At 43.1% G+C, this 12531-nt stretch overlaps 2 protein-coding genes across 4 annotated transcripts in view; both read left to right on the top strand.

Moving 5' to 3' along the window:
- Positions 1–288: 288 nt before the first annotated feature.
- Positions 289–3609, top strand: naxe (NAD(P)HX epimerase). The gene is made up of 7 exons (XM_048994088.1): positions 289–476; positions 1125–1314; positions 1453–1561; positions 1685–1795; positions 2703–2816; positions 2909–3056; positions 3254–3609. The coding sequence occupies exons 2-7, from the start codon at positions 1148–1150 to the stop codon at positions 3454–3456; spliced, it is 852 nt and encodes a 283-aa protein (XP_048850045.1). The 5' UTR covers positions 289–476; positions 1125–1147; the 3' UTR covers positions 3457–3609.
- A 431-nt stretch (positions 3610–4040) lies between these two features.
- LOC125719377 (multiple epidermal growth factor-like domains protein 10) overlaps positions 4041–12531 on the top strand; it is a 39952-nt gene continuing 31461 nt past the window's right edge. The window contains exon 1 of one of the 3 annotated variants that reach the window (XM_048994084.1): positions 4041–4219. The gene's annotated coding sequence lies outside the window, so the exon portion shown is untranslated. Of the gene's footprint in view, positions 4220–5670; positions 6068–12153; positions 12197–12531 lie in introns of those variants that run through there. The other 2 variants (XM_048994083.1, XM_048994085.1) reach the window with 2 other exon arrangements.

Below are 12531 nucleotides of genomic sequence, written 5' to 3'. Positions count from 1 at the left end.
ACGCATGTATGCAAAGGCATAACTTTGGGTTGAGCGCTGGGTCGGAGGGTTTTGGTTTATTGGGGGGGGGGGGGGGGTTACAATCTCCCCATCCCCTCATAATTTACAGTCATGCATATATGTACATATAAACTTTAACAATTTGGATATGATGAAATTATGTTTGTTCCTTTGCTCACTGAAGATACGACGTATCCATTTAAGAACGTTTCTCTCCGGAGTAATTGGGCTTTTTAAGCCTTTTACCGGTAGAGCTTCTTTATTTTTCATCATCCCGCACACTAGGTGGCGGTGTTCAGTTTGTAGAGACTTTATTCATGTCAATCACTATGAACGCGAAGAAGCAAGTAGTCGAGTTGCTCTATATACATTGTTTTTAAGGTTAGGTTTATTCTGTTTTTTATCGTTTCTTGCACACTGGAAGATAACAACGGACAACGAACGTTTGCCGGTAGTAATTACTGATTAGCAGTTAGGTAAGTGTCTCTTTGAAATATGCCTAAATAGCAAGTATAGCTAACTGAGAAGTGAAGGTGCTAATAGCAAAATTTTAAGTTATGAAGAATGCATTAAACTCAGGTGTTCTTAGTTATGTAATTTAACGCTTGTCAGCGTTTACCTAACTATTTTAAACGAATGTCTTCAGGGTAACGTAGGTCTTGATTACAGATTGTTACTCAGCATTCTAAGATTATATCGAGGTAACTTCATTAAATAATATACTTTTTCATTTACGTTTATATGGATATTGATTTTAATGCTACTTGCACTGATATTAGAGATGGGCGATAAAAATTTTTAGGTCAATACCGATGCAAGTACTGACATCGATCTACTCCTTAACTGAACTCCTTCTGTCTGCGTGAATGTAACATTAGCTCGTTTTTGCAATTCACCGACAAAGGACCCCTGTTACAGATCGCTGTCTGGGTGATTTACTCAGTTACACTATTGAACAATGTGTTTGTACCGGTTTTTACTAAAACGCGTCAATCCAAAGCTCTCTCCAAAGCATGTATTGCTGTTCGTTTATTGTCAATCCTCATAGCTTTAATCACATTCACTGGACAAAGTCCTGTCATGATAAATCTTCATGAACTAATGGAATGATCTGAAATGCGTAGGAGTGTCAGAGAGCGCCCTCTGTATGTTGGGGCTGCGGGCTCTGGTTGGGATTGGGGTCCTGGTGACGTCACAAGGAGCCAGAGCTCTTTCTAAAAAGACATCCTGTCCGTTACTTGGTGGGAGTATCACCCCCCATCTGGAGTGCCCGAGACGCCTATTGTCCATGGCCCAACCGATTAAATACCTTGGGTGAGTTTAAATATCTACCTTCCTCTGTCTGGTCCTACCACCATGTTTAATAAATTCTGCAAAGTTTGGCTGCATCTGTGTATATTGTTAGTATTGATGTGTGATCCCCTGTGTGTGTGTGTGTATTTACACGTGAAGCCAGGAGGAAGCCCAGCGCATCGATGAGGAGCTCTTCACTGAGTACCAGTTCAGCGTGGACCAGCTGATGGAGCTGGCTGGGCTCAGCTGTGCCACAGCCATTGTTCGGGTAAAAGATGCAGTGCTTTTGTTTATATAGTCAAACGAAATGCCCATAAATGGAAACAATGGCTAGATTCGTATGAAGTTTAAAGCATTGTGATGTGTGTGTGCCGTCTCCCGCTTCCCCTAGACCTACCCACTGGACTCCCTGGTGAAGCGCAAGCCTTCAGTGCTCGTTGTGTGTGGTCCTGGCAACAATGGGGGAGACGGCCTGGTCTGTGCCCGCCACCTCAAGCTTTTTGTGAGTGAGTCTTCCTTTCTAGCGTCTGCTTCTCTGCACCAACACTTGCATTGTTTGTGTGCGGTGCGTTTGGGGTGCTCCATGTTTCATTGCTGGTTAGGGCCCATTTCAGGGTGTCTGTGGGAGGGGGGTTATTTGTATATATACCATTATATATGTACACCAATGTCCCCACAAAGTGATTAAAAAACCTGCTATTTTGACATTGTGGGGACCATTATTTCAGTCCCCACAAGAGGAAACTCAGTTTTTTTAAAATATGAAAAATGCCAAAAATCCTGTATCTTGTTTGGTTACTTATCGTTACGGTTAGGGCTGGGTAATGGTTAAGGTTGTCATAGTTTGGATTAGCGTTTTTCCCATAGAAATGAATGGTGAGTCCCCACAGAGATATGAATATAAATGTATGTGTGTCTCTCTCTCACTCAACCTGTTTTACAGTCTAGATGCCAGTTTTGTCATTTACAGTAATTCCAAAGGAAGCACGATTGCTCAGCTCATTTCCAGAGTAATTTAGCCATTTAAAATGCAGCCTTGAACGTGACATTAAATCCTTCATTTTTATTTTTATTTAATTCTTGTGTATAATTGAGGTGTCATAGTGTTTTAAATGATGCAGATATTACATGGATTTGTTTTATATATTTTTCTGAATCCATTCACTTTTCCTCTGATGCCAGTGTTTCTGTAGCATGTACAGCACTGGAGATCGCAGTCTGCAGCTTGTGTCAGTTAAGTTATGCTCTGGAAATCAGTGTTTCCCAACCTGGTCCTCGGGGACCCTGAGACAGTTCACATTTTTGCTGTCTTCCGGGAGCTGGGAGGGAGCAAAAACATGGACCGTATGTGGGTCCCTGAGGACCGGGTTGGTGGAAATGACGAGCCCCACGTGCCTGTCCTGCTACAGGGTTATGAGCCCAGCATAATCTACCCCAAGCGGCCCAACAAGCCCCTCTTCCAGAACCTGGTGGTCCAGTGTGAGAAGATGGACATTCCCTTCCTCTCTGAGATGCCCAGCGAGGTACCTGGGTACAGCAACCATGCAACATACATACTGATCTACAAGCACTCGTGCCAAATCCACAGTACATGTCCCGTCTCCTGTTTGCCAAGGCGGAAGTGATCGACGAGGCCTACAACCTGGTGGTCGATGCCATCTTCGGCTTCAGTTTCCAGGGAGCCGTTCGGGAGCCTTTCAGCTCTATCCTGGCCACGCTGAGGAAAATCACGGTGCCCATCGCCAGTGTCGATATCCCCTCAGGTAGGTGGGAGATGCAGGTGGTCCGTTATGGCTGTGAAGAGCAACGGAGGCTCGTTTTTTCAGTCTAATTGCTGTTATTCCCACGGCTGTTTCCTTCACTTCCTTAGCCCAATGTGGCTTGAGGTTCACAAACCAGTTCAAGAGTCATTTCTTTCCATGGCCTCCATCCTATTCTCTCTCCACTTCTTGACCTCTAGGTTGGGATGTGGAGAAAGGAAGTCCAGATGGGCTGCAGCCAGACCTGCTCATCTCTCTCACGGCTCCCAAGAAGGCGGCGACTCACTTCCGCGGTCGCTACCACTTCCTGGGGGGCCGCTTCGTGCCAGCAGCCCTGGAGAAGAAGTACCAGCTGAACCTGCCGCCGTACCCGGGCACCGACTGTGTCCTTCAGCTGACCTAGACCCGTGGGAGCTACGGACGTCACGTGGGATGGTCCACCGGCCAGCTGTCTGCTCGTCAAAAACCGGCTGCAATGCACTTTTTTTTTCCCTTTCGCTGGGCTAATGTAAATGCTTTTATTTTTTTTGTGAGAGAATTAAACAGGGGAAAAGAAGCTGCTTAATGCTGAATTATGTTGATGCAAATCACAAAAAGCCACTTATTTGCCTGTTGATAGCCATCATCATTAATTTGATGTAAACTGACCTTTGTCAACGACAGACAAGCAGATGTATGTTGTCCGGTGGATTCCGGACGTGGAATTTGCTCCTCTTTATGTTCCCCCCAAGCTTTGTTGACACTGATAGAAGCACTTGCCAGATAAAAAGTAAATCAGCATAGAAAGGAAAAATTGTCTTTATAACCAAAAGAATTCATGTATACACACACACACACACACACACACACACAAGTTGTGTATGCACTTGAGAATGTAAGTGCTATGCTCTGGGTATCTGTTGAAGGGCCAGCGGTCATGAACCCCCCCCCCAAACACACCCGTCATAAGGGGGATGGGGGTGGCTTTCTCACAATTACAAAATAATTTATATTAGAAAACAAAGTGTCCGGTTAAGCCGAGCTGGCAGTCTGCACACAAACGGTCTGTCCGGGACGGGGCTCACGTGGCTTCAGAAGAAGGCTGTGAGTTGTATGCGCTTTCAGCATGGCTGAAGAAGGAAACCCTTATCGAAACCGCAGAGCAAATCATCTTCATGCAGTTTAAGGTAGGTGCAAATAAAACTCACCATCTTGAACTTTTGTATAGAAAATGCCTTTTTTTTAGCTGAAAACAAACCAAAAATGGCAAATCAATGAAAATCTACAGCCTACATTTCAATTATTTAAGCAAAAACACTTACCCCCTATGAAATGACTACATATAACATCAACATTATGTCAAGGGGTATATATATGTAAAGAAATGATACTTAAGAAAAATATATTAACCAATGTACCAGAAACCTAGCAGGAGATAACCGGAGAAATTTAAGTTACTTCATACATATGAGATTATTAGTTCTGCACTAGTAAAAGATTTTAAACATTAATTTTCAGCCAACCGTTTTCCAACCTCTCGACGCGAGCACAATCGGCCCAGATGTCGAGCAAGTAACATAGACGACTTGTAGTGGTCACTCCCACCACAAGGGGGCACCCAACACCAACGCCCAGGGCATGAGGCTTATAGGCATTAAGTTCAGGATCCTGCGAGTCATAAACACATCAGATTACTCTAAATAAATGTCCTAAAACCGGATCGCAAGAATTTCCATCTGTTTGTTTTCAGTTAATATACGGTTAAAAAAATCCTTTGTGAATAAATTGCATTCTTGATTGCTTCTCCTCGTGCAAACAGCTGGCGGATACAGACCATAAGGAAAGACTGTTTTATTCCTGAGCTCCTGGTTTCCTTGCTAGAAGGATGAACATTATTGACAAAGGTCGCATACCGTTTATCAGTAACTGCAGCCATCGAAAGCTGTCGTTATCTCTGCCAGCTTACTGCCGACCAGGAAACCGTAAACTCGAGCCCCCAAGAGAAAAAAGTACCCCCCCCCCTCCGTTATTGCTGTTACTCACATCAGCGCTGAAATGTCCCATCGTCAGTGAAGGCGGTACTTGACATCTTCACTCAACCTTATTACTATATTTAAAACACGATTTCTTTCACACTTCTTGATAGGACAGGAGTTATGAACAGGCAAGCAATGGTCGTGATTTAGTATCTGATCACCAACGTCGCGGCCCAATACATTTTACAATATATATATATTGTAAAAAAAAAAAAACAAGAATGGAAAGGAAATATATAGTCGCAGTAGGAAGCCTGAAAGGAAGGGATCCTTAAAAACCATTAGGAAAAGGAAGAGAAACACCGCTCCGGATACGTGTCAACAGAAAGCATAACAGAACAGCACGTTTCTTAATAAATCACGTCAGCAGCCGCATGGTGCAACTTCGGACAAACACTAAATTATGAATGATTGTATTTACTGGGTGCCATTCAACTAGGCCTGTATGGGGGGCAAAAAAACACACAAAGAGACAAAATGCCACGCATGAAACGTGATGTTTCTCGAAAGTTACAGAATATATTCTGTAAACTGTAATTACAGTAAGTTTGGTCACTTTGCGCACACAGTTGGCGAAATCGCCAAACGTGACAAACCCCTTTGAAAAGCAGACTGAAGCGCTTTCCCCAGCGATGTCCTGCCTCCTGATCACGCCCATATAGGAAACTTTTCCCTGGAAGGGTACATGCGATCTCCTTAAGCGCAAATCCCAGTGTCTTCGCATGCGTTTTCCCTTCTTGTAGGACGGTTTCCTGCCACCGGTCAGACCGCCGCTGCAGACGCGCTCCATGCACACCTGATGGGTGTGACAGACTAACCGTACCTCCGAGACGTGGCATATTCTATAAAATTCGTGATTTATTTCAAAAGAAATCCGTAGATACTTGGTGGGTTAACACTTGGGGTATTGCAATTGTTTTTGGAGATTAATTTTCCGCTGCAGAGAAGACTCTGGAGTTCACTCAAATATATGCCAAACGTATTTTTATAGCCAACAAGGTAAGCAGAGAACATGTGTTTTATTAATATTTGTTGAAGGTTTGGAATTAATTAAATTTACCGCCTGCTTTATTTATTTGAAACTTCTACAAGAAAGCGAAGGGTTACAGTTACGAGGTTTTCAAGTACATGTAACTCTGTTACGGTGATTTCTATATTTTAATACCCAAACGTAAACGACATGTCGCTTTCTCTATGCGTTTAGTAGCTGTAATTAGTATATAAACACGCATGAATGAAGGCACCTATTTTACGGGTGTGTGATGTGTATCTGGCAGCTGTGACGAACAGCATGTGCTACCTGAAGGCTGCTGGGGGTCTGTATTTCTGGCTACTGAATTTGGGTGTCTAATGCAGCTTGTACCAGAGCTCTATAGGAATACTGTGAAAAGAAAGAAAGAAAAAAACTTCTATTAAAACGCGTATTTTGCCAGTCTAGGCGTTTAACATAGACGGGCGTAACAGAGTTGTCGAACTTTAAAGATCCCAAAATGTAACATGACGAACTTGTTGGACTTTTTTATTTACAGCATTTTCTATCAACATGCGTACTAATTTCTGACAACTTGGGCGTCTGGTTAATTGATGGCACATCATTTAATGCACGCTCTCAGAAAAAGGTAAAAAAAAAAAAAAAAAAACCTTTGCTTGTCACTGGGGCTATACCCTCAATGGTCTGCCAATTGTACCCTTAGCTGTAGATAATTGTACATTTCAAGGTATAGAAGTTCTGAGGAACATCTGTGTACAATTGATGGTTTATTAATGCTGTTTGTACCTTTGGGATGTTCCTTTTCTGTACCTTAAAAGGTACAAGTACAAGGGTACAGCCCCAGTGACAAGCAAAGGTAAAAGTTTTTACCCTTTTTCCCGAGAGTGCAGCATTTTTCAACGCTACCAACCCTGATTGTAATATATTTGGCTAGTGAAGTTTATTACAAATTATGGATTTCAAATTCATTGGCTTAATATATCTGGGCTTGGTTATATTTATCAATCATATGAACATACTGCCTCCTAACCCATAATAATAATAATACATAATAATGTAATAATGATACATAATGGAAAACTATTTGATGGATACTATGAAGTTCATGTAGACATGGTGAACTTCAGTCCAAGTAGCAGGTATTGCTGGTGTTCTTTCTGGCAAAGGGTGTACACTGTCATGAAGAAATACCTATTTGTACCCTTGACAGTACAATTAACGTGGCACTGGGCATGTTCCCTCAAGGGTCTCCCAGTTGTATCCTAGCTGTAAATGTACTCAACTGGTTGGTTGAAAGAAAATTTTGGTCTGGATTTGTACTCTATGGACCTGAAATCTAAGCCTGTGCAATTAAAGTACAGAACTGGACTTCGAGGGGCATTTTTACCATTGGGGGCACATTAATGCTGTTTGTACCATAGGGTACAAAACTGTAGCAAGGTTGTAGCCTTTTTCCTGATGGTATATAACCAGTTAACCTCACTTGTGCAAGGTGTTGGGATTCTATTTCACAGGAGCCAAAAGTCAGGTGTCCAACGAACATCCCGATTTTTGTTATTAAAATTTCGAATAAACTTTTCACTGGGTTGTGGTACCGTCTGGCAGCAAGGCCACATTCCCTCTGACAAGGCTTTTCTTGAAGTTAAGCTTTGAAATAACTTTTTAATGAGTGAATGCTTTGAAACAAAACAAACAGAGTTTTCTTATCACCTAGACATAATTTAAAACAAATATTTGGAGTGAGACTTTAACATTTAGTTCTCAGTCTCTGAAAGCCACAGTGTGTGAGTGATTTCATTCTTCCCAAGCATAAAAGCCATTGATCGGACTAATTATTTACATGATTAAGTATGAAACTGTCTCTCAGTACTGAGCCTGAAAATGTGCCGCAAAATGATGTGTCTCTTTTCAGTTTTATTTCACTGACGACATGCTTTATGCGCCTGATTGCATTTGAGCTTCTGAGCAAAACGGCTCTTCCTCCCTACTTGGGACAGGCCCAGTGACACGGCAGCAGAGGGAGAGAGTTTGGGCTGGGTCAGCCATTACTTCCTGTCCTGATAGGGTCTGGGCTCAAGGCATTCTCCCTTCCTGTGGTGAGGTTACTCAGCAATACAGAGTAATTCGGGTTGTTTTGGGGCTGCTTCTGAAAGACAATAGCAAGACAATCAGATCTGTGTGTTGACTCACCCCGAAGACTTCTTTCCCTTTTTGTTGCCACGGATATAATCTGAGTCGTGCTGGCAGAAACACAGCAGAGCATAACTACCCCCTGCTCCCTTTGTCAGTGATAACACATGAAGAATCAATTGAAAAAACACATGGCCTTATTTATATTAAGGCACCTCTTTTATGGGATTTATGTAAGAGTCTTGTGCGGTTGTAAAATTGATGCCACATTCCGTTGTAGTTTACGCGAATTAATTCAGGAAAGTGATTCATTTCTGTCCCTGCATTCCTTTCGGTGACTATTAAAATCATGCAGGCCTGTGACTGTGCGCTAATTAATTGGGTGATGGGTTTAATATTTGTGCATGTGGTTGTTGGTTTGATGTTGAGATGATCAAGAGGAGATCTTTGTCTGTGTGATTAGAGTGAGGAGGGACCATCTGACTTTTGGTGCAGGGCGGAGGGGGGGTTAGGGGAACAGGGTGCGTGGGGTTTAACGTGGGGATCTGGAGAGCCACCATTGGCCAGAAGCCTTCCGATATTCACTCTGCAGTCAACCAATGATCTCGACCAAAAGCTACTGATAAACAGATGCTGTCTAACACGTCTAGCATTTTCAGAAAGGAATGATTTTTTTCCACTGTTAAATATGATTTGTTACTGTCTGGAGACAATGACATTGTAATAAAAACCATTGTACCGATAGCCTTTTGAAGGATGTGTGTGAGACCCTTGGTTGAATGTCAGAGTGCAGATATTTCACACTGCTGGTTGGATTTATTATTACAGGTGTCACCCTGCAGAGGGTTTTGCACTTTCGGTGTATTCATTGACGCCCGTGTAATGGATAACTGGCCCTGTGACGACACTCTCACTGGGGAGGCCCCCGCTGACTATGGCTCCAGATAAATGTGACCAGCTGGGTGGCTTTCAGATACTGGGAGCAGCAAATGACTGTGTGACAATATGGTGTCTTTGTCTTTCTGGATTCATTTAAACCATCTTTACACCCTGTTTTGTGTCTGGCAGTAAAGTCTTGTTTTTATAGAAGCCCGGAGCTGAGACTCCTTTCTGTACTTTGTTTAGCCGTCTCCGCTACAATTTGCCGTCCTTGTTATCTGCTTAAGGTACTTATCTCTAACTAATTTGCAACGGAGTCAATGTACGTATATATGAATATTTCCGTCTCATGATGCTTTTATTTTAGTAATAGCTTAAACATTTTAGTCTGTCTTCATGTTATGAAGTTTCACATTTCACCTAAAAATGCAATACATAAATATACAGATATATATATATATATATATATATCTGTGCATGTGTGTGTATATATATACATGTAGATATTTTAAGAACTTGCACATACAATTGATGTAGATGTTAAATACATATCATGTAAATGAAGAGAAGATTACATTTGTAAATGCAACACTATTCCATGCAGTACTATACAGTACTATGTAATACAATGCTATACAATACTCTATGATACAATAGTGTACAGTACTATACAATACTCTGTTTTGTCTGATAAGTGTTTTATCATTTTATTATACGTCGGTGGTTTTTATGCCCGTAAACATCTTGATGTGCTACAAGGATCGGGTCGACACAATGAATAATAGACATCATTTTCTTTTGTTTAATTGTTTCATTTTGCAGTTTCCATGGTTTTATTATCTGTTTAAGTTGCATTAAGGAAATACTCCTTTACCTGGTTTTAAAATTATTTTGTAGAATATGTGTCCTAGAGAAATGCGAACGTACCAAGAGATTAAACTTGATGGCAGCCAACCCTTCAGAAAGGAGAAGTAATCAGTGTAGAGGAATGTTTAAATGCCTTGGTTTCAGTCTTTGTTTTCACATATATAACTGAGCTACAAAAATAAGATGGAATATATTCCCGGCGTAACGAAAATCAACATTTGTGCAACATCTTGGTGTCATTTAACGTATTTGAATATGGTAACTTGTAACAGTCGGCTTTCCATAAAAACAAGTACGATTTAAATTAGGCTGTGGCTTTTAATATGGCCGACTGCACTTTTATTTAATCGGTGAAATTTAGGCAGTGTAGCCATGGAGAGGGAATGTTTGGAGCCTGAAGGCATGTAGTCAGTGGTTTGGGGGTAACAGAGCCCATTTTCTCAGGGCCTCTGTTTTCTCCCTGGGACAAGGTCTGGCAGAGTGACCGCGGTGAAACGAGGGTGAACACAGAGGTGCTTTTTTGTACCACAAAAACCTCAGAGAGTGGTGTAGTATCGCTCCCTCGGTCTTCATCGCGCTCTTGGGTGGGAGGGCGCGGTGGATGAAGGAGACGCCGGGAATTAAAAACCAGTGTCTCAGCAGGGCTGTGGTTTCTCTGCTGGGAGACGGTAATAAACGGGGCGGGGCAGACCCCAGTCCCCCGAGACTGAAGGGGGCGCCCTCTGCTGGGAGACGGTAATAAATGGGGCGGGGCAGACCCCAGTCCCCCGAGACTGAAGGGGGCGCCCTCTGCTGGGAGACGGTAATAAACGGGGCGGGGCAGACCCCAGTCCCCCGAGACTGAAGGGGGCGCCCTCTGCTGGGAGACGGTAATAAATGGGGCGGGGCAGACCCCAGTCCCCCGAGACTGAAGGGGGCGCCCTCTGCTGGGAGTCGTAGTAGCGTTTCGTTTTCTAAAGTTAATTATCAGTTAAATTGCTCTCCTGCTCACGTTACTACTAAATCAACCATTAAAACTGGCCTCTCCAATTCAATAAGAAATATCTATTTATCGCTTACTTTTACAAGTCATTTTCTTTGGGGTGTCACGCAAAACAGTCAAGGACAATGAAGACAATATAATAAAATTATACATGTAAATAAAATTATGTCCCCAGTGCAAATAACGTCTAAAGGCTAAAGAAGACTGTTCTTCGTCTGCGTCCCAATCCATTCAGCATTTATATGTTCATGTTGGCATTGTAACCTTGTTTAGACAGTTTGCCTCATTCTCTCAGTCACTGTGGATCCATTTCCAGGTCCATTATCTTATCAATACAAATTGAAAATTCGTATTCTCAACCACTATGAGCATACAAATGCAGTTTTATTGTCTACTATGGGTTCTGTAGAATAAGTAGTTTGCCATATGGCAAATGATTTAGGAGTAGCTGGTAAAATTAATAATAATAAAGCAATATTTAGCGTGAGAGTAGGTTTTTCTGAAGCTTTTTACTGAATTGTTTCCAGTTGCCGGTCTGTCTCACGCACGGCCCTCACCAATCATGCGTCACGTTGCTCGCATTTTACTTTCGTACCGTGAATTTACGGCGTGTTGGCTCCGGGTGAACACGAGGCATTCCCGTAAGTCACGCGGAAAGTAAAAACAAGAAATGTAAAAAAAGTTGGCAATCGCCTTTGTAAGGAAAAAGCAGCTTTGTGGCCTTGTGCCGTTGGTCACTGAGCGGGAATGGGGGTGTTTTTCGGGACAAAAGGTGTTCCCATACTGGAGCATCGGGGGAATTTGCCGGCAATGTCCTGGACTTTGTCAGAGCATCCCCATGTGATTTGAGCAGGTCAAGCGGAGACACAATACCAGCAGGGCCTTGTGATGGCATAGATTACCCCCCCTCCCCCTGCCCCCACCAGTCTGACAGTGCATTTTGCTGTGTTTACTACTAGCCTCAGGAAAAGGATGTTTGACGCAGGCCCTGGATTATCTCTCACGCTGTGTAGTACAGGCTTATACAGGCCTTTGTCGCAGTTCATCCACCACGTACTCTACAGCCAATGGCCGAGCAGCGTGCCTACAAACACGGATCGGCCGTGAACTTGCTGCGAAGTCTGACCTCTGGCGATGTCACCCAACAGCCTGCTCTTGTGAGCTCAGTCTTTGGCCTTCGAGAGCTTCAGCAGCTGCAGAGACTGATATTGATTGATGCTCGGCATTCTGGAGAATTCGCGAAGTTCCCAGGAGTCGCTGCTGGATCGAACCAGAGAAGGTACTATGCTCGAAGAAGACCTTGGGGCTCAGCTAGAGATGCGGTCAGAGCCCCCTGGGCTACGTCAGTTATCAGACCCCGACCATTTTCCACAACGGTGTAGCAAAGGAGGTGGAAGCAGTGGTAGTCCACACTCATGTTCCCCCCTAGGCAAGTCTCACCTCCAGCGGCCTCCCTCACGGCCCAATTTCACCCTGTTCCAGTGGAGTAAAGCACATCTGCCTTCAGCTATTGCATAAGGTGTAATGTAATTTTCATTAAGGTATTTTAAACAGGTTAATCCGTCTATAGCTTAATGAAATCTAAATAAGATCCCATGGTGGGGTGTGAGGATC

This window comes from Brienomyrus brachyistius, chromosome 23, assembly GCF_023856365.1.
Source record: "Brienomyrus brachyistius isolate T26 chromosome 23, BBRACH_0.4, whole genome shotgun sequence".
NCBI lineage: Eukaryota > Metazoa > Chordata > Actinopteri > Osteoglossiformes > Mormyridae > Brienomyrus > Brienomyrus brachyistius.
The sequence above is the reverse complement of the archived record's forward strand: the minus strand, read 5'-3'. Positions and strand labels throughout refer to the sequence as shown.